General features: G+C 35.0%; 1 protein-coding gene and 1 pseudogene across 1 annotated transcript in view; one reads left to right on the forward strand and one right to left on the reverse strand.

Annotated features, from left to right (window-relative positions):
• POT1 (protection of telomeres 1) overlaps positions 1–25,792 on the forward strand; it is a 100,525-nt gene extending 74,733 nt beyond the window's left edge. The window contains 11 exon segments of the mRNA XM_078153932.1: positions 4,684–4,737; positions 4,739–4,851; positions 6,186–6,271; positions 9,023–9,079; positions 10,679–10,835; positions 11,249–11,454; positions 14,859–14,994; positions 18,508–18,596; positions 20,205–20,296; positions 21,947–22,052; positions 25,585–25,792. Of these exon segments, the coding sequence (XP_078010058.1) occupies positions 4,684–4,737; positions 4,739–4,851; positions 6,186–6,271; positions 9,023–9,079; positions 10,679–10,835; positions 11,249–11,454; positions 14,859–14,994; positions 18,508–18,596; positions 20,205–20,296; positions 21,947–22,052; positions 25,585–25,697 (1,209 nt within the window). The 3' untranslated portion in view covers positions 25,698–25,792.
• LOC110194165 (histone acetyltransferase type B catalytic subunit pseudogene) lies at positions 23,227–24,509 on the reverse strand (annotated as a pseudogene).
• Positions 25,793–26,510: the final 718 nt, after the last annotated feature.

Consider the following 26,510-nt stretch of genomic DNA (forward strand, 5'->3'; position numbering starts at 1 on the left):
ATAGCACTTACTGCTTTTGAAAGTGTTCAGATTTTTTATTTTTAAACAATGGAGTATATTATCTTTATAGTAATTCTTAGATATTTCAACAAATCTGAGATTTCAGCTATAAAGACATTCTTCCCAATGATACAAATTGTATTTTATCTATACCTGCTCAACCTGTATAATTCATATCCTCCCACAAATCAACAGAGGCACAGCTATACCCAGCAGGTCAACGGAACCCAGAACCAGGCATGGCTGCCCTCTACAGTATGTCTTAGAGAGATGTGTGTGTATGTGTGTGTGTGTGTGTGTGTGTGTAGAGCCCTTTAAATTTTTGTTGAAATGGAAAGGTGGGTGTGTTTGTTAGTTGTGATTCTCTCGCTCTCTTTCTCAGATACTTTATGAATTGATCCCTCATAAATTGGGCTGACTCTAAGACATTCTGTGTATCCTCCTCCTCCTCATTATTGTTATAAGTAATAAAAATAATGATGATGATGTAATGATAATTCTCATGTATGTGGTACTTGAAGGTGTGGTAAACACTTTGTCCATAGCAGCCTTGTAAGGTATGGAGCGCAGGTTTTATTCCCATTTTACAGAAAGTGAAACTAAAGTCCACAGTGGTTAATTAAATTTATAGGAAAATAAGTCAACCTCTGCCTTATAGGAGCTAAAGTCCATAGAAATCAAGTCATTTGACTAAAGACACATGGGTAGCACCAGAGACAGGTCCTTTGAATCCAAAACTTATGCTCTTTTTTTTTAATTAGTAGGTGTCAGATTGATAATTTGAATCTGAATAATTTCTGACTTCAATTCCAGTACTGCTTCTGTCTCTACCATTCTGCCTGTACTGTGTGAAAAATCTTGACTGTACTACAAGTGTGATTTTATCAGTTTAATAGTTCTTTGCTCTGTCTTGGTAGAGTGTTTTATAGTTTTGTGGGGAAAACAAAATACACCATCACCATATAATCTTCTTGTCATGAACCTCTCTCAAATTAGGCTGATACTTGGAAACCTGGGGCAATATTTGCACCATTGTCAGTCTTGAACTTATTTTTTCCCATATTTATTTTCCGTGTTGGTTGAGCTTCGTGGTCTTGAACCCAGTTTCATATAGGTCTAGAATCAAGGGGTACTTTCATGTCACAATCATGTGACAGGGTAGTACTTTAGACGTAGATTAATTATTTGTTTTCAAAAGGATTTTTTTTCTCTCTTTAAGAAGTATTTACTAGAATTTTGAATACAAAAGCACATCACAAATTGTTTAAATTTGTTTTCCTATAACTTTAATGAATATATGTATTGTGTAAAGTGAGATACAACTAGACAAATGCTCCATTGAATGGCTACATAAAATCTTTGTATTCTATGGCTTTTTTTTTTTTTACTTTTTGGTGAGGCAATCCAGGTTAAGTGACTTGCCCAGGGTCACACAGCTAGTAAATATCAAGGCTGGATTTGAACTCAGGTCCTCCTGATTCCAAGGCCAGAACTTTATCTACTGTGCCACGTAGCTGCCCTCTGCCATTTTTCTGTATATTGTACTTTATTTTGCTGTTACTAAAAATATTTAACTTATATTGCCAGAATTCTTATTTTCATTTAGAATACTTACTTAAAGTACAGTAGAGGAAGATACTATTTAAATTTTAGGCAGATTTTTTTGGTAAATAAGTGATTAGAAGTACTATACATTTCTTTAGTGCTTTTTGAAAATTAAACCTCATGATTTCTTTCTGATTCATTTTTCTTAAATATTTTAATTCATATCCAGTTTTCTTCCTTTTCTTTTTGATAGAGTTTTGATAGTGTTTCATCTGTTTGTAATCTTGTCAGCATGCTGATTTACATCTGACCTACTGTGTTATAATATTATGTATGCTTTGTTTCACCAGGCCTCTTACTAAAAATTGAGCTGAAATACAAGACTGCCACCAGAAGGAATGTATGAATATAGCAACTTGTTATTCTTATGTATGATTTCTATTTTGATGTCAGTCTAAGAAAATCTTAGTGTGTATGTTTGCTCTTGATGATTCTTGTTTATTCAGTTTACTGAGTATTTTAATCTGAATATAAATGGAAATGAAAGGCAGTATGACCTGAAATTGGGAAAATGTGGGTTCAATTTCTACCTCTGCCATATGTTAGCTGTATAAACTTTAAGCAAGTTACTTACCTTTCTCTCAGGGTTCAACACAGCCCTCTAAGCCTATGCGTTACATTCTGCAGAAGTAGAGTGAGTCTCTACAAATCAAGATCCCTAGTCTGATGAAATCACAGTTCCAAAACAAAAAAAAAAAGAGGAACAAGTGAGCAAATGAGCAAACGATAAAAATTCTGCTTGAAATAGAGATTTAAAAAATATATATTTCTTGTTTTCTGTGAGAGGTAGCAGAGCTTAGTGAATAGACTGCTGACCTCAAAGCCAGAAGAACCTTGCCTCTGACATATACTGAATGAATGAACCTGGGCAAGTCTCAACATCTCAGCTTTCTAGGCAACTTTCTGTGACTCTTAAAGTTGTAGAAAACATGCTTACTAGCATTGATAAAGAGAATTTTATAAGTTTATTTATGTTATTTTTGAGGAAGCAATGGGATACAGTAGAAAAACATTGAATTTGGAGTCAGTCCCAGTTTTCTCTGAAATCAACCATTTAATCATTTCATATACTCCCTTAGTTTCCAGTATTTTGCTGCTTCTGCACACGCGTGCACACACACACACACACACACACACACACACACAAGCATCATGCACACACACATACTTTTAAATATCTTTGCACATGTTGATATTTTTTTCACTTTCCTTGATCTCTTTAGAGTATTGGTCATGTAATAAATAGTATTGCTGGGGCAAAGAGTATGCACAGATTAGTGACTTTCTGGTCACAGTTCCAAAATGTTTTCCAGAATGGCTAGACTAATTCACAGCTCAACCAGTAGTACAAAATGTGCCTTTTTCCCATAACCCTTCCAACAATTGTCATTTTCCATTTTTGTCAGTATGATAGGTATGAGGTACAACCTCAGAGTTGCTTTAATTTTCATTTCTCTAACTGCTGGTGATTGGGAATATATTTTCATATGTTTATTGATAGTTTGGATTTCTTCCTTTGAAAACTACTTGTTCATATCCTTTGAACACTTATTTCTTGGGAAATGGCTCTTGTTCTTCTAAATTTAAATCCATTCCTTATATATCTACTGTGTATGATCTTTGTTTGCTTATAACTCTAGTAGAAGTTGCATATTCCTGACTGTGGTTCCTTGGCAACTGATCTGCTTTCTTCTGCATTCTTTCAGTACTTTTTTCTTTGAAATGGGATCTCTGGATTTTGGTTATGGCATTCCTGGAACACTTTCTTTTGAACTCTTAGGAACTGATTGGTGAATTTTTTTATTCGCACTTTGCTCTTTCATTCTAATAGAATTGGGTAGTTTTCACTTATACTTTACTGAAATATAATGTCTAGAATTTTTTTTAAAGCATGGTTTTCTAGAATTCCAATGATTCTTTAATTAACTTTCCTTTACCCATTTTCTAGGTAACTTTTTCTGTCACATTCCTTATATCTCAGTCTTTTGATTTCATTCTAGTAATTCTTATTGTCTTTGAAAGGCATTCATTTCTGTCTTTTCTGGTTTTCTATGTTTTTTGGATAATGTTTACCACTTTCTTTTCTAATCTATTTATTCTTCCATTTTTTCCCTCCATAGGTTTTATTCATTTTTATCTCTGTTTTCTTGGTATTTAGGTGATCATGTATAAAATCTATTCATACCTACGTTGGACCCTGCAGGTCCCCATAAATTCCAGGTTCCCTACACTGGGGCTTTCTAATCTTTCTCAGAGTGTACTGTGTGTGCTTGTGTTGAGTTGAGGAGACGAGGGGTAGGGGGTGTTGGAATCCCTGGCTTTAGATAGAGCCTTAAAGGTTTTTCTTATTTCATGTGGCCTTCTGCCCAAGTTGTCATGAAGTTCTGGGGTGAAATAAGTCACTTGCTGTGATTTCTCATTGGACTGCTTGATCATTATTCAGTGTGGTGCAAATCTCACTCAGTGCATTGCTGGATGGTCAGTTTCCATTCAGGCAGCAATTTTGGCTCAAAGTCTGATCATGCGGAAAAAGGATAACTCTACAGTTACAGTGAGCTGAATAACCGTATCAGTTATATCAATGTCAGCTAGTATATATGTAACATTAGTTTCATCTGTGACCTTTCAGGATCCTTAAGTATCTAATGTTTGGAGATAAAGCAGGTTACCAATTAGTTGTCCATCCCATTCATTGACTAAGGAAATGCAGGCATAGGATATTCCATTTTGAGAATGAGTTGTTTGCAAAATACAGTTTGGCAATAGTCAGGCTCCTCCTACACGACTCAATACTAATTTTGGGAAGATCTATTATACCTAGAAAAGTACTGAATCTTGAATTATATTCTTCACTTCCCCCCCCCAAAGTATTGGCACCATGAAAAAGCTTTCAAAGGCATCATTTGAATTTAGCTTCACACTTGGCAAGATTTCTTAATGACAGAGCCAAAGAAGATGATAATCAAAATAGACGGAATGCCTCAATTTAGGAAATACAAAGTAAAAGGAAAATGATATGATTGAACATTCTTAGAAGAAGGCAGTAGTTTTATACTTAAAATATAACTTTAATTTTAGATTGGAACCTTTCTCAGGATTTATAGTTTACACACAAAAATTCATCCCAACTCCTAAGAAGCAGTCAAATATTCCACATCTAGAATTTCATCTTCATGGAGGTACCTGCTATGGTCGAGGAATCAAGGTCTTGCCAGAAAATAACTGTGATGTTGAAGAACTGAAAAGGTAAGAGTATTAAATGTGTGCTTAGACATCTAGGAATGTGAAAGAAATCATCAGGTCCACTTTTTATCAGGGCTGGAGTGTCAGACCAGATGAGAATAGAGCCTATGGTTTTCAGAATAACTATCCTTTCCATCTGACATAATTCTTTGTATAGTAGGAGGTTGTGTGGTGTAGTAGTTCACTGTGTATATGGAAAATGCTCATTTTAGTTGATGTTGTGCTCAGAATAAAGTTAATGGAAAAAATAAGGACCATTATTTTTTTAAAAATAAATTATCTAATGCCATTCTTTTTAATGGTTTTAAGATAGTCAACACCACCATTTTATGTCTTCTATACTTAAGATGAATGAATGCATTTAAAAAAATTACTTAGCTTAAGGTACTTGTGCTGAATGTCAGAGGTCCAAATGCAGAAATGAAATGGTCCCTGCCCTCATAAAGCTTACCTTCTAATAGGGGAAAACAGCAATAAGGTAATAGGCCAGGAAAGAATGCTTTTGTTTAGGAAGTCATAAGGAAAGTGAGTGGAACAATATAACAGTTCATTAGAACAATCTTTTTAGAATCAGAGAATAGTATTGATTATGTCTTTCAGAGCAAGAAGTGGAGAGCAGATCGCTGGCTGCCAAGAGAGCAGTAGATAGAAGCTGTGAAGAAGCACCATCCCAGAGCAGTAGGCAGTTCAGACCTGATAGACAGCAGCATGTTATTTTGCTTTTTTGGGTTAAAATAGATCTAGAGGGGCAGCTAGGTGGTGCAGTGGATAGAGCACCGGCCCTGAAGTCAGGAGGAGCTGAGTTTAAATGCGGCCTCAGGCCAAACAAATATTTTTGAGACTGGTAATGCCTTTTTTCTTGTCTACTTGTTAATGTAATACTAGAATAGACCTGGCAGAATAGACCTTGACACTTACTAGCTGTGTGACCCTGGCAAGTCACTTAACCCCAATTGCCTTAAAAAAAAAATCTAGAGCCAAAAGGTACCTGAGAGAGTGTATAGTCTAAACTCTTCATTTTATAGATCATTTTCTAAATAAAGACACTGAGGATGAGAGAGATTAAGTGACTTGCTCTGAAGAATCTAGAAGCATTAGGTAGCAGACCTTTTTAAACTAATGCCCGCTTTTCCTGGCTTCTAGCTGTCTATATTTGCCGTGGCCATGTTTATAGCCTTTTACCCTGCTCTGTCCTTTCATTGACTCACAGTTAGTTGGCATCCACCTAAGATGATCTGAAGAACCTGGGGTAATCTCAATTGGATATGGCAATTTTGTTTTCTGATACATAATATAGTAGCATGAATTTTGAAAATACTGTATTCTTTGTATTATAGGTTTTTAGATTCTGTGGATCTAGCTGAGTATCAGCAGTTGGAGAATGTCTGTGATTTGGACTATAACATCTCAAACAGTTATTCCTGTAAGAAGTCTTAAAAATGATTCTTTTTTGTTACATACATGCTTTAAAAGTATATTGCATCTTTTTGATGTCTCACATAAAAATCCTTCATAGTACTAATTAAGAAGAATAAGTTGATTTTTGTGGAAAGTTTTAGTTTTTGATTTCTTCAAAGCATTTTCCACCCTAATTGTTTGGATGAAATTACTTTGTGCAGTTTTGGTAACCTTGTCAAAGGGAAAAGGAATGTAGCCTAAGTGATTTAAATAAGGGTAACAAGATGTGAGGAAAACTGTTGTCTTGAACTTCATCATTTGGTCTCTGTCTTTGAATATCCCTAACCATCTGGTCGCTTGAGTGAGCCTGGCTGCTCCAGTAACTACCAAAGATCACCATCCAGTGGTGAAACAAGCACACTGCAGGTACAATACAGTACAAGTAGTGAATTGCTAATGTACAGTAGTGCAGTACAGAATATATTTTAGCTATACTGCAGAAAGTACATTAAAATATATTGTTTTGTCTTCCTAACGTAATACAGCAGGTCCTCCCCACTGTGGAAATATAGTGTAGATATAAAAAAGTCTTCTAATGGAGAAAAGTTCTCAAACTCCTAATTATGTTATATTCAGAAATCAATAAACTATTAAGTTGTTAGGTTTGAAGTGAATATTTGAATTTGAATTATAAAACTGTGAAACTCAAGAGTTCTCTTTGTATCACTTTGATAATAGTAATTATAATAATGATAGCTAAAGTTTATATAGCCCCTGTTATGTGCCAGGCACTGTGCTAAGTACTTTACAAACATCTCATTTGATCCTCACAACACCCCTGGAAAGGAAATGCTTTTATAATTCCCATTTTACAGATGAAGAAACTGAGGTTAAGTGACTTGCCCGGGGTCACACAGCTAGTATCTGAGTCTTAATTTGAACTCAGGACTTCCTGATCCTAATGTCTGGGACTTCCTAGTTTATAGGACACTCTACTGCCTGCCCTTTTTTGATGCAATGTATCTCAACCTATCTTTTATACTCCACTGGAGATCTAGAAGCCATTTGTAGCAGACCTTTTTAAACTAATGCTCACTTTTTCCTGGCTGCTAGCTCTCTAGATTTGCCATGACCATGTTTATATCCTTTAACCCTGCTCTGCCCTTTCATTGACTCACAGTTAGGTTGGCATCCACATAAGAATAAAAAGGGTAATTTTCAAGTATTTTTGAGACTAGTAATGCCTTTTTTTCTTGTCTACTTTTTAATATAATACTAGAGTAGAACTGGCAGAAAATTTAGAATTCATCTAGTCCAGCCCTGTCATGTTATATTGTAGGTGAATAAAATGAGGCCCAGAGAGGTTAGAAAAGTTGCTCAATCTCACACCAAGTTATTGGTAGAGCTAGGAGCAAAACCCGATAAATTGAGAAAGAATCTTTTTCTGAATTAAAATTTTATTTTTCCTAAGCTGACTTCTAATGAGATTATAAAAAGCATAATCAATCAAAAAACATTTTTAATGTGCATACTATGTGTCAGACCCTGTGCTAGGTGCTGAGAATACAAATAAAAATTAAATAGATCTTGTCCTCAAGAAGCTTACAATATTATAAAATATGTTTGCTTAAATAAACCAGTGGAAACAGTAAAATTTATATTGAACTCACAAACTTTCACCCAGAATGAAAATTGATGCTGAGAGATAATCTAGCTAGGATTGTCTCCAGAAATATGCTGGTAAATATTTAACCAACCAGCTCTCTGGGAAAAAAAATATACACAACCAACTTTTAAGTTTAATCTGTATTAACATTTTCTCTGTCACTTTCTTCAGCTAGACAGTCAATAAAAACAATAAACCAAGCCCTGATTTTTATCATTTTCTGATTTCAAAGTGTAAATGCATGTACTGAATACTTAACAATCAGTTCTCAGAGCCAGTCTGATCTTGTGCAAATGCACCCCTGAGTATCTCCCAGCGTTTACCAGAGATGTTATAGTAGGATTATACAAAATCAATATAAATGCCTATAAGGAAGAATCCATATAAATTCCATATTTTTGAATATATGAATGTACAAGGGTTGGGCATGGTGGTGCACACCTGTAATCCCAGCTATGTGGAAGACTGAGCTCTAGTACACTGTGTAGATTGAGTGTCTGCACTAAGTTTATCATCAGTATAGTAAGCTGCTGGGAGCAGGGAACCACCACATTGCTTATGGTGGGATGAACCAGTCCAAGTCAGAAGCAGAGCAGTTCAAATCTCTTGTATGGATCAGTAGTGGAATCTGGCCCTGAAATAGCCCTTGCTCTTCCAGCATAGGCGAGATTGGGAGATTCAGTCTTTAATTAAGAAAAAAAAAAGTGTACAAGGGCTATAGTGATGATTTCTTTTGCGTGACTGTACTTTTGTTCTAAAGACAAGAAATAGTTCTTTTGGGGACAGGGGAGAGGATTCATTGGGAAGTGGCAGTTATGTAAAAAAAGAACATTAATAAAACATTTTTAAAAGGGCAGAGTTTGTAAGCTGAAATAGTTACCATCAGAAATATTAGGGGTTTTTTTCTTTTCTCAAAAAATGAAAGTTTTTTTGTAATAATTTTGAAATTTGCAGTTTCTTTTATTGTATTTGTTATACCTTAATAAAAGGTAAACACTACTTTATGAGATTTTTATATACTACTAAAATTAACAAGATTTTGACTTTATCTACACATGCCTATCATTCATTCAAAATTGTAATGTGGTGGTTATTTTTTCGTTCATGTAGCCCAAGACTTTGTGTCACCATGTGATCTAGAAAGATGTCAACAGCTATCTGCCACAGGTATGACAACACAGCCAACCCAACATTGTTTTTGTAATAAAGAAGATACCTAAGTGTTTTCCTGAAAGCATTTACTAGGTGGTCTACTCAATTTAAAGCCATGCTAGATTTCTATGAAGGTAGAACATGGTCATCTTTACTTCCTTCCCCCTTTACCTTGTTATTTTATTCCATTTTGTCATTGGGTAAATTGATATATGTTTTGATATTTAAAAGATGTATTTTGATATTTAACCCAGTTTTTAATACTGTACTGAAATAGTGCCTACTATATCATTGATACTGAGTGCTGCCCTGAGAAGAGTTGAAGGATGTCATAATTCAGAATTAAAAAGTTTACACGTGCTGTATATTCACCTTAATAAAAATGTGACTGTCTAATTTTATAACTTGAATAACTTTAATAATGATCATGCTTTATGTTTTGGTTCTCTGTTCATCTATAGTGATTCAAGAGGAAACATTCTTAAAATGTTTAAAGAGCTCTATTGCTGACCTGTTCTGTATAAAACTACAGTATAACAATTCCCCAAGGCCATAATAAGCTCCTGCAATTAATTAAGTCTATACTAATGGGCATTAAAAAAAATCATTTTTAAAATCATCTTCCCTTAAACTATTAGCTTTTGAATCTTGCTCAATGGAGGCAACCTTCCAGAGATCAGAATAAAACTGAGTGCTAAGGAGAACAGCTATATAGAGAGAAAGAAGGAAGAGAAAGGGTCTTAGAGGCCCATAGAACTTTGGGCCACAGTCAAATACTATTGGATACTGTTCAGCTAGGGTAGGAAAACTTGCTCCTAGATCACCAGGCAGACTAAGCCCATCCCTGCCTAATTTCAAGAATTGTCTAGTATTATTCCAAGCCTCTTTTCCAAATAAATTAAAATGTTTTATTTTACTGGCGACTTTCCAGGTAACCTTCCCTTGTGTTGGTTACAGAAGCAGTATAGAATGATCATGGCAGTAAAACATAAAACATGGGATTTGGCATTTCAAGGAATCTTAGATGTTATTAAGTCCAAGGTGCTTGTCTTAGAAATGAAGAGAATGAGTCTCAGAGTCATACAGGAAGAAAATAGACAGCCAGTTTAGGAGTTTTAACGGTAGTATAGTAAAACTTCATCACTTTGAACTAATTAGCTGTATAGTCCATCTTAATTAGAAATGTTAGATGACTTTCAGAGAACTACCTTGTATTAATTTCAGGTACATACAGTAATTGGAACTACATTGTCAAAATGCTTCCTAGTATAGGTTTCTTAAAAGGTATTTGCTTTAATGTGTTTATTAAAGCAAATTTGAATTATTCTTACAGGAGAAATGTTAATTGGTATATCATATCTAAAAGGATGTCCTAAAATACATTAAAAACAGGTTATCTTGAATATAATAAGCATTCCCTTAGCACTCTTATTACATAGGACTACTAGAAAATCTTTTCTTTTTAGATAATGTAAGGTTTATTTCTGCCAACCCTTTGTCCAGATGTTACGAATTCTTAATTAAAGTCATCTAAATTAATTGGACTTCATCATATACACTTGGTTCAGAGGGATTTGTGGAATGCTATATTCATCCAAAAACACTCCTTTATAGTACTTACAGATCACCAGTATTTGGAGACAACTCCATTGAGTGCTATTTTGAAACGTGATGCTCCTCAACAGTATCGCATCAGAGCAAAACTAAGGAACTATGAACCCCAGAAACTTTATCAGTCCGTTAAACTTCATTGTCCTAAATGCCATTCACTGTAAGTGTTTCATCTACTCAAAAAGATAATTTACTTCAAATTATCTCTGTGTATTGTATCGTTGAATTTTAAGTTTTAGAATGATCAATTAAATATATTTAAGTTTCATGAGATGGATTTTGGGCCTGTAATCCTAGTTTACACCTTTCTGATTAATTTCAGTAAAAATATTTGCTATGTAAAATTATGATTTGAACATGCTTATCACCTGCCTTTCATAACATTGCTAAATGTTTTATAGTGTGTAAGAACTACTTAACTGTCTAAATATGATCATCTTCATAATAAAAAACTTAGTAAATAGCTTAATAGCTGTGCTTTACTGATAATAGTTTGTTAACCTTCACTGTTTTAGTCTTCCAAGCAGTTTTATAAATCATTTGTTTCTATCATGTATTATACAATGGTTTTAGGCAAGAAGTTCCACATGAAAGTGACCTTGAGTTACTTTTGCAAGAGGCTGCAACAGAGCAGTCAGATCCCAAACTACAAAATACATCACTATATGACTCAGAAGTGTGGACTACCCAAAACCAGCAAGAAAGAAAAATAGTTATTCATTTCGTAAAACACGATGGAATTCTCCATGCCCCAGAAGATACCTTGATCATGATAGAAGGTATGTAGTTTTTAATTGCTTTTTTGTTATAAGAAGAGCCTTGACCACTAGGTTGTTTTTCCTCTAGTAAAGTGTTAATTTTGCATAAAAGTTAGGTGATGTCTCTGACATACTGATTCAATTGATAGTTGCAAAAATGTCTTAAGTTTTTGTTGTTCTCTTTTTATAAAACACCCAGAATATTTGTATCTGAATCTAAATTTGGGCCTGCTTTTGGGATTGCACCTAATGGTTTGTTTGGTTTTGTCTAATGTGTGAAAATAGAGCTTGGATAATAAAATGGCTTTTGGTTTATGACCAGCAGCTTTTAACTTGGCCTCTAGATGTCACTGTTGTTTAACATACCAGGGTAAAGTCTCGGTATCAGAATGGGAAAGGGATAGCTTTAGAAGAAATAATGTTAACTTAAGTTTAACAAGAATTAATATTGAACCTACTTTTTCAGTTTGCTTTCAATAAAAGTCAAGTGAACATTTTTAAAATATTTTTTATTGTTATTTAAAGATTTTATGAACTTCCATATAATTAAAGGGAACATCCTTTCTGTTCTGTGCTAACAAAAATTTTGTTCACCAAATAAATATCAATCAGAACATAATCATTTATATAGCACTTTAAGGTTTGCAAAGTGCTTTGCATATTTCATTTTGTTTAATCCTAACAACAACTATGTGATGTGAGTATTATTTTTTATTCTCATTTTACAGATGGGAAAACTGAAGTCCTAAACTATGATTGTATCCACATAAGGGACTTCTGGAGTAGAAACTCCTTCCATCAATGCAGATCAGCAATTCATTTCTAATTTAAAAGTGTTATCTAGGACAGTTGTGTCAAGCTCAAATAGAAATTAATCCCTGCAGGGACATACTGACTTAGAAAACCTGAAATTTTGATATTATTTATGCTGTTACGTTTTTATTTATTTCATTAAACATTTCCCAGTTACATTTGAGCCATACTTGGCAGTATTGCAGGCCTTTAACAGCTAGTGTGTTTCAGAAGTAAAATATAAAGCCAGGTCTTTCTTACTGTAAGGCCAACTCTGTCCACTATATCAAGATGCCCCTTATCTTTATTGTGATGAATGGTTATCCGGGAGATATAGTTCCAGAAGTATTTTTGGAATATAGATGTCTCTAGTAGCATTTCTTGAAAATCACATTGGAGGATAGGGACTGATTTACTGTAGTCATTGTTGTAATGGAAAGGAAGTTGAATTTGCTATATTTCATTTCAATGTTTTTCCATATATCTTCTATAGAAAATCCATCCAGTATGTTGCAGGTCAAGGTCTTTTTATACTTTGAGGATACCGAGGAAGTATTGGCCAGTTTATCTGTTTTCCTACACTCTTACCATTCCACCTCTTGTTATGATCATAAGTTTTTCAGTGATATAACTTATTCCATTTCTTGAACATAGATTGCCTGTGCTAGAAGATAGATTTCTGCACTGTAATTTCTCACCATCTAATGGGAAGGTTAAGATTCCCTGCATATCTTATGCTACTAAAGATTATACTGTATCTACTACCAGCCTGAACTACCCTACCTTCCCCGTAGTACCAGTTGACTGTCAAACACTGAGCCTTTATTCTGAACAAAATGATGAGTGGCACACACAGCAGTTTCCTAGTGTTATGGCTAGCTTCCCAGGGTTCCATAGAATCCTGCTGGCAATGTCAATAATATTTCAGTGCCAGTAACAGACCTAGTAGTAAACAGTGGACAAACATGGGTCTTTGCAGTATTAAAGGAAAAACTATTGTTTTCAATTGAAGGGCAGAACTATTGGCTGGCAAAAAAAAAAGAACGAAAACCTTTAAAATATAAGTTTTTAGAACTGTAGGATTAGATCTCTAAATTATGGATTTGGATTATTAGGTTTGAAAAAGATTAAATAAAAATTGGGAGAATTTTGTAGTAGTAGTAAGAGGAGGAGTAAAGTAGTATTTATGTAGAGCTTTTAAGGTTTTCAGAACACTTAAATACATGAACTTATTTCCTCACAAAACACTGTAGGGTAGGTACTATTAGTATTTATCCCATATTACAGATAAGCAAATGACAGCTCAGAAAAGGTATCTTGCCCAATGTCAAACATCTAGTAAGTTCCAGAGGTAGTATTTGAACCCATGTTTCTTCATCCAGCTCCAGTATTAAGCCGTATTGTTAGAAGAATAAGAATGGAAGAAACATTAATCTATTAAAATTAATTGCAACATTCTTGAAGATTTAAAAAATTCCCCTGTTGACCCAGCAGTAGCACTTCTAGGGCTGTACCCAAAGAGATCATACAAATGGGAAAAGGACCCACATGTACAAAAATGTTTATAGCAGCTCTTTTTCTGGTGGCAAAGAACTGGAAATTGAGAGGATGCCCATCCATTGGGGAATGGCTGAGCAAGTTGTGGTATATGAATGTAATGGAATACTATTGTGTTATAAGAAATGATGATCAAGCAGACTTTAGAAAAACCTGGAAAGACTTGTATGGTCTGATGCTGATTGAAGTGAACAGAACCAGGAGAACGTTGTACACAGGAACAGCCATGTTGTGTGATGACTAATATTGATAGACTTAGCCCTTCTCAGCAATGCAAGGATCTAAGACATATCCAAAGGCCTCATGATGGAAAATGCTATTCACATCCAAAGAAAGAACTATGAAGTTTGAATGCAGATGGAAGCATACTATTTACTATTTTTTTTTCTTCTGTTGTGTTTTGTTTCCTCTTTCTGGTGGTTCCTCCTATTGGTTCCAGTTCTTCCTTACAACATCACTAACGTGAAAATATATTTAATAGTAATGTATATGTATGGCCTATATCAGATTGTGCCCTGTGTTGGGGGGGGGAAGTGGGCAGGGAGGGGGAGAAAAATTTCAAAAGTTTTTGGAAGTCATTGTTGATAAATCAAAACAAATTAATAAAAAAAAAGTTAAAAAAAAAGATTTAAAAAATTCCTTGTGCCACTTCTAACTCTTTATACCTTAATGATTAGCAGATAGAAAAATATAATTTCATTTTTTGTGTAATAGAACATGTAATTTTGTCATTTAATGAAAATGATTACTGTTGTTATAACAAATGGTACTGTTAATTTTAGAATTGTTTGTAATAATATAATAAAACTTCATATACAGATGACTCATCTGAAGTTTTATATAATTGCTAAAATAAATTATTCTGAATGGCTCAGTGTTTCTTCCTTGATTGCACTTTTTGCTCTTTAGCCTTAATTCATGTATTAAGTTAATATATTGGAATACTTTTCCTGTCTTACATTTAATTACAGGTGCTAATTCTAAAACTATGATAAGAAATGGAAAAACCTTATGTAGTAAACAAAACAACATAATTTATTATACTATTTCTAAGAAATCACTTTTACTTTTAACAGGAGGAATATTGAGTGAAATTTATCAACTCTCAAAAAAGTTTAAAGGTGTTATTCCTGTGAAATCCAGCCAAGAAGACCTCATTGTCCTAGATCTGGCAGTACCATTCCTCATACAAGGAAAAACATGGCATTATGGGTATGTTTACAAACTAAAATTATGTGTAATTAGAAGCCAAATAAATATAATTTTTAATTTAGTGACTCATGTCTCTATTACATAAAATAAGGTCCTTTCCTTTTTTTTTTTTTTTTGCAAGGCAATTGGGGGTTAAGTGACTTGCCCAGGGTCACGAAGCTAGTAAGTGTCAAGTGTCTGGTCTGAGACCAGATTTGAATTCAGGTCCTCCTGACTCCAGGGGCAGTGCTTTATCCACTGTGCCACATAGCTGCCCCTTCCTTTCTTTTTTAAGATAATGATTTTAAAATCAATTTGTCTGTCTCTCTATATGTCTGTCTATCTGTCTGTCTACCACCAACCTAAGACTGTATCTCCTTCTCTTGCCCAGGCTGGAAGTACAACAGCCACCCATGGAACTGATTCCAACACTGTTTAGCCTTGCCGTTCTCCATTTTTCTGGGATACTGCATATCACCTTAGTTAGCCTGGTGGTCCGCTATTCCTGGGAACTTACTACATTGGCACTAGATTTAGCACAAGTGGTTTCAGACCTGCTGAAGCTCAGAACCCCTGAACTCAAGGGATTCATCAGCCTCAGCCTTCCCCAGTAGCAGTCTGAGATTACAAGCTTACACCACCATATTCAGCCATGTTTAATTTATATATAGGTACATGAATTGCAAGGATCACATGATATAATGCAGAACACTTATAAATCAGTACCAGAGTACTGTTATGATGCTTTAATTTGATTAAAAAGCACTTTGTTTGCAAATTCAAGGAGTGAAATTTCCAGTTTAATTTTTGCTTAGATAGAAAATATCTCTAGATTGAGAAATATATTTCTGGACTTCTGGTACTTGCTTAGGTTTTTTAAGATTTGCAGGTTGTAAAAAATTATTATTTTCATTCTACATTATCTCATTATACTTTTTATTTAGATCACTGGTATTAGATTATTGTATATTTACTGAAGTTTGTTATTCTGTGATAACTAGAAAGCTTTGATTTATTTGAATATGATCAGTGGTTTGGAAATCTCTAATTTATTCTTTGGTTTTACACTCACATTTATAAATCTGTTCAAGAAATATAATTCTCAAAAAGAAAGTTTTAAATAAAGGTACTTGGTTTATATCGCTGAGACTTGGCTTGCTCATTTATAAAAAGAGGGAACTGAATCATATGATCTCTAAAGCACTTGCTGTAATGTTCTGTAATTCTGTAATTCTAGTATAAGAGAGCCTACATAGATAACATAAATTTAAAAAATTTTTTTTTCAATTAAGCATTTTTTTCTCTTTAACTTCCCAAGGGTGGGATGGGGGGAGAGAAACATTTGTGAAAAATATATATAGTAAAGCAAAACATTTTCCCACATTAGCCATGCCCAGAAATATTATATTCTCCATATTAAGTCCATAACCTCTCTTGTTAGGAGATAGGTAGCATTCTTCTTCACTGGTCCTCTGGCATCATGGTTAGTCATTGCATTGATCAGAGTTCTTAAGTCTTTCCAAGTTGTTAATTTTCACCATGTTTTTGTAATAGTTTTAATTGTTTTCCATGTTCTGTTCATTGCACTTTGTATCAATTCATATAAATCTTCCCAGTTTTCTCTGAAAATTCCCTTCATCATTTAGTATAGTACAAAAGCCACCAAAGCGATTTTTCTAAAGTGCAGGTTTAACCATGTCACTTCCCTACCTCATAAACTCCATTGGCTCCCTATCACCCCCAGGATCAAATACAAAATCCTCTGTTTGACATTCAAAGTCCTTCTTAACCTGCCCCCCCTACCTTTCCAGACTTTTTACACCTTATTCCTCACCACACATTCTTCAGTGTGGTGGTACTGGCCTCCGGACTGTTCCATGAACAAGACTGTTCCATTTTTCCACTCCAGCATTTTCTCTGGTCATCCCCCATACCTGTCCTTTTTTTTAATTTTTATTTTATTTTATTTATTTTATTTTATTTTATTTTATTTATCTATTTATGTTGAGGCAATTGGGGTTAAGTGACTTGCCCAATGTCACACAGCTAGTGTCAGGTGTTTGGTCTGAGGCTGGATTTGAACTCAGGTCCTCCTGACTTCAGAGCCAGTACTCTGTCCACTGTGCCACCTAGCTATCCCTTTTTTGTCTTTTTAATCTCTGCCTACTGGCTTCCTTTAGGTACCAGCTAAAATCCTGTCTTCTACAAGAGGCGTTTCCAAACTCCTCTTGATTTTAGTACTTTTCCTTTTTTTAGTGTTTCCTGTTCTGTATATTGCTTGTTTGTGCATATTTGTTTAATTTGTTTCCCTCCTTAGATTGTGAGCTCCTTGAGGCAAGTACTGTGTTTTGCCTCTTTTTTATGTCTCAAGCACTTGGTATATTCCCCAGCACATAGTATATGCTTAATAGATGTCTATTGACTGACTGACAGTAGTATTCTGTTGTAGTTTTATACCAGTTTGGATTAGCACCTCTAGTGTAAGGGCCTGCCGAGCCTTTTTCAGGGCTGCTTATCCACGTTTGGTGTCCACTTGATTCACCCAGCTCTTACCTGTGGCTCCAAGAAACTGTAGTATGTATGGCAGCCACATCCCAGTAAAATTGTCTTTACAAACAGACTAAATAAACTAGGTTGAGGATAACTGACATGTCTCGGACCTGTTGGAAGATGTTTACCCCAAGCATATGAAGACTTCCCCTAGTGGAATGGTTGGATGAAAATAATTTGTTCCAAAAGCCATGAAAGTGGCTGAAGCAGGCACTGTGGGCACTTAAAGCTTGGTTGTCCACTGGAGTTGTCTTGACATTTGTCTTGCCACTGATCTTCTATGACTCCAGAAGAGAGAGGCTGATGACTTTGTGCAACTCTGCATCATTTAAATACAATTCATGTGCAAGTCAAGACATCACCCTGTGATGTCATTGGTCCTCTTCAAAAGGAAGGATGAATAGCACCAGTTTATTCAACCATTCCCCAATCAATAGGTATCCCCTGAGTTTCTGGTTCTTTTCTACCACAAAAAGAGCTACAGTAAATATTTTTGTATATATGAGGCCTTTTCTTCTTTCTTGAATCCTGCAAGTGGTATCTCTGGGTCAAAGAGTATTGAGAAGATACATCTTCACAGCCAATGTCACAACATAATCTAAATAGCTATTAACGATAATGCTGATGGCCTAGAAGGAACTTCAGCAGAAATACAGAAGTCTGGAGGAGGGATGGATTTAAGAAGAAAAAGTATGAATTCAGTTTTGTTCATGTCAAATTTGGGGTGCCAGTGGAACATCCAGCTGTAGATACTCTGCAGGCATTTGATGGTATAGGACTGGAGCTCAGGAATAGAGTTTAAATCCAGATACAGTTATTCATTTGTCATATGTCTATCACAAATTACAAAGTCTAAGAGGTTAGAGATTATGTAATAATCTTTGCCTCTCCCCCAGTACCTGTCATAATACATTGCTCATAGTGAGTGCACAATATTGAAATTCTGACTGTTTTTACTAATCAGAATTTTGTTTTCCACATCAGATGCAAGCAGTGTTCTAAATTGAAGACAATGCAGAATCTGAATTCTCTTGTTAAAGAAGCATCGTGGACACCTGTTTGCATTGCCCAAGGTTAGGTAGTATTTCTTAGCCTGTAAATGTAACTTTCAAAGTACAGCAATACTAATAATGCTTGATTAATTAGGACTTCACCATTTGTGATCTTTGGGAATGTGAGTGTAGGTTTCTCTTTGCTCAATGAACTCTTTCTTCATTGTGTTAATCATAGAGAAATCAAGATTGTAGTGGGAATACATAAAGCACTTGAGAATATTTCAAATAATTTCAGTCAATTTATTTTTTGGAAATCTAAGTGTGGGACTTTAAATTTCCTCTTAGACAGTTGTTCCAGATGTTGAGAGCTCTGTGAATACTGATTTTAGTCCTTATATTAACTATCTCTGGCCAACTTTGTGTCTTCTGCAGCCCTGGTACAGACTTTTCACTAATTCACATCAGTCTTCCTAGAACCTAGAAAAATACCTTCTCATTGTCAATGCAATGGGCAAATGAATTTTTTCTTTTAAAATATGATAGTTTTCTTCACCATTTTTCATTTACTTTAAATTTGATTTTTTTTTAGGCTTTTTACAGTCTGCAGAAATACAAAATTTATTAATTCTATAAACATTCATTGTGTGTAATAAATGTCTTCTACTGAATGAATCTCCTATGTCTAAGAACTACATAAAATCTTAATGATAATTTATGGTACTCTTGGCAGTACAGGTTCTGTCATATTTTTTTTCTAATCTTGCCAAATGCCAAAACCCTAGCTTTTGACTTTTTTTTTTGCTCATTTACCAGTCTTAAACTTTTAAACAAATCATTGATGGTCCAATTTGCCTATATGATAACAAAGAAAATGTACAGGTTTTATAGAATAATAGTAGAACAGTTTGTGCAACATTTTAGGTTTGTACTCCTCATGGTATACAGCGAAGGGCAAAGATAATTTGATAGATTTCACAAATAAAAATATCTTAGTACCTTTTAATTAATGGTTCATGTCCAAGCTAATAAATAACAATATTAATACTTAAATGTTTTAAGAATCCATATTTTCATCAGCGTGGGCACTTCCTCTACCAATATAGCTTATAAACCTTCCAGGCATTAGTCTCCATGAGTTTCTGGGGCCAAAAAAATTTAATCCTGATGACCAACCCTACAATGATGTGTCTCTCTGACCGTAACTTTAGTGGTCTGACTAACAAATACTGTTACTGTATTGCAAAGCCCGTACTTGAAGTCTTTCCAATTTGGTCAGACTTTTCAGAATTTGTATTCTGTTGCTGCTGCCTTACAGGATCTAACCAGGTTGCCTAAGTCACCTCAAAGCCAGGAAAAAAGCATTGAAGAAGGCCCTTAGTGGAAAACCGTGTAGCTATTTATACAGAAAACTAGTCAAGTTGCTTGCACAGGATGTCAGGCATCACTACTCAATTGTATGGAGATTATTCCAAGATATAACTAGTTGAAAAGTAAGTTCTGACTTTAAAATAGCATTAAGGAGGCAGGAATAGATGTACTTATTTTTTTATATCAACATACAAATTAGCCTTGATTGTATAATGTCTTTTATTTCATTGTTATTGAACTATTATAGTTAACCTTTGCCTTGTCCTGATACAGTAAATAATGAATACATAAAACTTAACCATATTTTTCCCTCACTAGCACTGGGCATTGTACCACTCCAGTATGTATTTGTTATGACATTTACTCTTGATGATGGAACAGGAACCCTGAAAGTATACCTAATGGACTGTGTAAGTAACAGATCTTGTGAGGTCTTAATCAGAATATGTTTACTAAGATTGGCTATGTTTTCCCCACTTTTCTCTCCCCTTATTTTCCTTATCATTCACTTCCTGACTCCGTCCTCTCTGATTGTGGTTTCCTTGGGGGCTGAATCTCAAAGCATCTCAGCTTCATCCCACACCGAGCAATTCACAGTTCACCATCTAGATCTCTGCCTCAAGTGACTTTTGGATGGTCAAAATTGGCCCCAACTGGGTACTGTCCTGCCTTCTTCGGGCTTGGTGGAGTGCTACACAGCCACCCACATGGCTGAGTCATTGGGAGTTTCTGATTTGTTGTTTGTTTTTTTTTAATTGTTTGGATTCTAGAAGAACTAGACCATGGATACTGGTAAAGTTACTTTATCCTTGCCACATAATTTCTTGTTTTGAAGAGGTTTTGCAAGGTTGTAGGAGTTGGAGAAAATGTCTAATCTGCCATCTTGTTCATGTGATCTGGAAAAGCCTCTTTTTCTCGTTCTTATATAAAATTAATAAGCTTGAAAGCGTTAGTTGATGTAAATGTGTGAATGTCAGCTGTTAGTGAAAATGTTACAGAAAGAGGGAAAGGGTGGAAAATATGGGGGATGACCATCACTTCTCTTACCACTACATAGGATATAAGTGTTCCTGTATAGAACAGTTTACCCCAACTATAAGTGAAGAACCTGGCTGCAGAATGGTCATAATCTACTATACATTCACTGTAGCTGGCATTTCACTTACCTTATTAGAGTATAAGAAGAGTCTTTTAGATTTGGTGTCTGAGACTGCATGGAGACTTGAGTGCAAGGTCCATCTTTGTCACATACTGGCTTTATTACCCTGGGCAAGTCACTTAAACTTTTTTTTTTGGTGAGACAATCAGAGTTAAGTGACTTACCCAGTGTCACACAGCTAGTAAGTATCAAGTGTCTGAACTCGGATTTGTACTCAGGTCCTCCTGACTCCAAGGCTGGAGCTCTATCCACTGCGCCACCTAGCTGCCCCCACTTAAACTTTTAATGACCCAGACAATTGTCTAATTCTGTAAATTGCAGAATGGGAGCTCACCTCCATTGGTAGAGGGAGTCTCATCACTGGGTCCTCCTTACACAATAAATTTTAGATTCAATTGATAAAAATTAGAGAGTAAGATGCCACATTACTAGTTACTTGAGTTTAGGAGTACCGGGAGAGAATTCTGGAGGAGAATAAAGGGAAAGCTCTCTTTTTCTAATACTACAACAACAACCATGATAATGTAATAATACAGTTTATAATATCATTCTAATAATTGTTGAATCTTTCTTATACAAAAGTTCTTATATAAACAAGACTTGAAGACATTAAAATTTTCCAATTGAGGTGAATGTTTCTGAATCCCAGAAAGAATGTGTAAAGAAATTCAGATATCTTGTGATTGTTACAAGTTTAATAGTCATATCTTAAAGTAGTAAGTCAGGGTTTGAATTTATCCTGTCATTAATTTTAAATGTATAGATTATTTTTCTAAATGATATGCCCTAAAGTGCTTCAGGCAATTTGAAAATGTTAAAATGTCTGCATTAACTACAGAAGGTGAATGTAGAATGAGTGTTTCCTCATGTTCTGGTATAAACCTTTCTTATCTTTCTTCAGGAAAATTTTTTTCAAATTCCTGCCTCAGAGATTCTAAACAGTGATGACCTTCAGAAAAATATGGAAATGATCATGTATATGCTTTGTCCGCCAGGAAAAAAAATTGGTAGGCAATCGTATTTTCAGAATTTCACCTTATCTTTTCAAAATGGTGCTATCTTATTTATAACCTATGGCTGGAGATAAAATGTACAAAATCTTAACTCATATACTTTTCCTTATTTTTATAAAGTTGTATATTTTATAAAACTGTGTTGTTGTAATGTATAATCAGTTATTAATTTGAGGGGTTTTAACAGTCCCTCTCCAAAATACACCTATCTTAACTCTAAATTTAATTTGAGTTAACAGTGCCCTCCAAAAGTATTGGACTTCCAAGTTCAACTGAACAAACAGTTACCAAGCACCTCCTGTGTACAAGGCACCATCTCAATTGCTAGGGCTGCAGAGACAGAATATGAACCCATCCCTCTCTTTAGTGGCTTTGCTCTCAAGGTGTAAAAGAAAGATTTTCTCCAAGTAGAGAAAACTGAAGGTCTGCCACTTGAGCAGGACTCAAGTTTTGTGTTCATTTTCTTTCCTGAAGACCCATTTAAAATAAAAAGTACAGCTCTGATATTTATATCAGTCAATCAGCAAACACTAATTACTGGCTCTTGTGTTCCAAGTGCTGTGTTAGGCCCTAGATATACAAAAACCCTGCTCTCAGAGCTTACGTTCTATCAGGAGAATGAATCTATCATATGGGGGAGAAAACCATTCTTTATAAATTCTTTTTATTATAACTTTAAACAAATAACCCTTAAGTTTTTGTGAAAGGATCATAGTATGATTTTGTGCATGAAATGGTGGACTTTGAGCCAGGAATACCTGGGTTCAAATCCTACTTCAGATATTTACTAGCTGAGTGACCCTGGGCAAATCACTTAACCTCTCTGGGCCTCAGTTTCCTCATCTGTAAAGTGAAGCAGTTGAACTCGATGTCCTTTAAGGTTCCTTCCAGCTCTAAGCTTATGATCATCCACAAATGGCATTGAATACAAACTTATTGTCAGTTATCACACATCTTCATCATCCTTTTGCAGCTATCTATGGATCAAAAGTTAGTAGTTTATAAATTTTTTGAAACCATGGAAGAGATATTTTTAAGAGAAAAAAAGATAGCCTTTAAATACAAGTGTCACATAAGATTTATCAATTAAGAAGCCATTCAAGGTGTTTCACAGCACAATGTATAGAAATCTTCAAATTTCATGTCCAGAAAGGTCGATTATTTATGCTTAGGCAAGTCGTTCTATTATCCTCCTGTAATCTGAAACAAGTTGCTGGAAGCTTTCCTCTAACTGTTCATGTTGCATGCTTATGTCTTTTTGATTCATCAGGTTTGTCAGCTCTGCAGGCCTGAGACATCTTCTCATTTTGGCAAGATCTCTGCTTTTTCTTATATGGACCAATTAATCTCCCTTTTGTGTCCAGTCTATAACCTCTGGTTTGTTCAGCATCACTCATGTCAGTCACACGTAATCAGAGAATTTCTTAAGCTTGAGTAGCATATTGCTTATTTATTTTGAGCTTCTGTTGTGCCTCTGTCACCATATCTTTACTAAATCCTTGTGTTAACTTGTCTGGTGAAAAGCAAGACAGATCTTGGCAAAGCTTCACAAGTATAAAATCTCTTAGTTTCACATAGTTTTCAGATGGATCTTCAGCTGTAATATCTAGAACTATTGGAGAAGAATTGTAATGTCTATGAACTGTTTCAAAAAATTGGGCCCCATGGCCTTCACCTTGAAAGGGAGGCAGTATCAACATCTGCCTTATACATGGCCAGGTTTTGTCTGGGTACACATAGTAATTATTGACTATCGTGTAGCCTATAGTTGCAAAAAGCGTAGCTCCATCTTTAATCTCAAGTACTAGAAAGCAGTTCCATCTTTCATCATCCACATCAATAAAGCTAGCAGTTTCAATAAATCACATCAAAAAAGACTGAAGCCTTTCATGATATTCTCGAAAGCCTGTATGTGTCATGTCAGCTTTGTGTATTTTGTAGGTAATGTTTTCTTCTGCTTCCTTATTGTGAACTGAGTACATATGGAGTAATGTTCCAAAGGTCTTTAAATTAGCTTCCTTTTCCAACAATGAAATAAGATCATGTGTGTTTGTACAAAATCCTGGAGGAATGATTTCTCTAATTTTGCTCTAAACATCATCTGCCTCTACACAGTTGAAATTCTCACTAACTTTAGACCATACTCAATTCAGAACAGTGTTGTTAAGTTACCAGCATTTTACCAGCATTATGGTACAAAATAATCTTAAGACCCTTGTAACTGAAGACAGTTTTATCATCACCAAATATTTGATGGCTGTTCTCTGGAATAAAAGTTGTGCTGTCATTGTCAAGATCTTCAGCAAAGCGTACTAATTTAAATTGAATTGCTTCGTTGGTGTTATGCTTGTACTCTGCCAGCTTCTTTTCCATAGCACTCTTGTATTCCACTAAAAATTTTTCCGCTGCACCAAATCCCTCCATTTTCGTGCAGCAGGCTGAAGTGGCCAAGGAGAACAAATGGAAGAGATATTTCATAGGGAACACAAGGCAGTTACTGAATTGCATCTTGAAAGCTATAATGTATATAAAATGCTTTTCAAACTTTTAAGTGATATACAAATGTGAGTAAAAATAGTAGTTCTACATGGAGGAATGGAGCCCAATTTATCTCCAGTAAAACATAAATTTGGGTTATGTATGCTAGTTGTTAAATAATCAATAAGCACTGTGCCAGTCATGGTTCCCAAGATTCTTTCAAACTTGATGTTTAAAAGTACTTAACGACTTTCCTGTAAATTGTGTAAGTTCATTTTGCAGGATCATAGATTTAGAGCTGCAAAAAACCTTCGAGGTTATCAAGTCTAAACTCTTCATTTGAGGAAATTGAGTCCCAGAAATAAAGTGCGTTACCCAGAGTCACATAGCTAGTAAGTATCTGAGGCAGGATATGAACCCAGCCCTTTCAGACTCCAAATTCAATACTTCCTTACAGTCTCTCAAAGCAAAGTAAGTCAAATGTAGTGGTGGGGATGACAATGTTAATGAAGTAACAGTAACACACAGCTCTCGAGCCAACTTTACTTACAACCAGAACTTGAAAATAATCTTCACCAGCTGTTGGCATCTGAAAATTTCATTGTTATTTATGGGAATTATCTGGATTGTTTTTCAAATGTGCCTGACTCAGGTATACCATCATGCACCACTATACTGACTTCACTCATCTACTAGATCCAGGCAAAGGGAGACTTTCATTTAGATTGACCTGAGGAGAAGCATCCATTGGCAGTCCAAATGATAGCTATAATGGAGCTATGAGAACAGCAATACAATAGTGTTGATTAGGAATCATTCAACAAGTGGCCTGGTATGTGCTAGGTATTGGGGATACAAGTACAAAAGTAAAACTCTCCGCCCTTGAGGAACTTATATTCTGAAAGTAGTGATAAAAGTGATAGAATATACTAGTTGAAGATGTAAAAAGTTAATTTCTGGCAGTTAGCTCTGGGTAATGGCTACTATATCTGCCTATATATTTTGATTTTTTGTTCTTAGTTTTAATGGTAAATTATTTTTTTTATAGGAGAATACCCCTGGTTGGAATGCTTTATCAAGTCTTATAATGTCAGAAATGAAGTGGAACAGGAAATTTGCTATCGGATTTTTGATACTGTGGTTGCAGAAGATTTAATCTAATGTTTAAGTATATATGTAATATAAATGTATAATAATGTAATATGCCTCTGATATATAACTAACTTCATATAATTATAATAAAATATTCTAAAATATTTAGTGACTTTCTGAGGTTTTTATTGACATCTTTTATTTTTACATTAACATCATTTCTAAACATATCGCTTTACAGAGAGAAAACAAGTTAGTAAAACTAACCTATGCATCAGCCAAGTCTGATAGTATCTGCAGGGTTCCACATCCATGGTCTCTCACCTCTACACAGAAGGAAGGGGAGGCTTATTTTCTCCTTTGCAGAGAGCTTGATCATTATAATTACATAGTGGTCCATTTGTCCAGTTTGTGTTGATGTTGGGTGGTTGTTTTTTTCTTCCATTTTCATTGATGGAGTGTACATATTGTTTTCCTGGCTCTACATACTTTGCATTAATTCATACAAAACTTCCCATGGGTCTCTTCATTCTTTGTATTCAGTTTCAGCACAGCAATATTCTTTTACATTCACATACCACAGTTAGTTCAGCCATTCCTCAATGATAGGATCATAAGAAAATGAGCAGGAGGGCTTTAAAGGTCATTGAGTCAAACCTCCTCATTTTATAGAGTTTAAGTGACTTTCCTAGGGTCACACAGCTAGTAAGTGTCTGAGGCAGAATGCAAACCCAGATCTTTTTGCCTCAAAGTACAGCATTCTGTCTGTGCTGCCACATTATTATGAAAAGTGTTGTTATAAATATTTTGGTGTGTATGAGACCGTTATTTCTTTCCTTGATCCGACTATTACTGGGGTCCCTGGGTCAAAAATGTAAGGAA

Source organism: Phascolarctos cinereus, unplaced genomic scaffold (assembly GCF_003287225.1).
Source record: "Phascolarctos cinereus isolate Bilbo 61053 unplaced genomic scaffold, phaCin_HiC Scaffold_1;HRSCAF=81, whole genome shotgun sequence".
NCBI lineage: Eukaryota > Metazoa > Chordata > Mammalia > Diprotodontia > Phascolarctidae > Phascolarctos > Phascolarctos cinereus.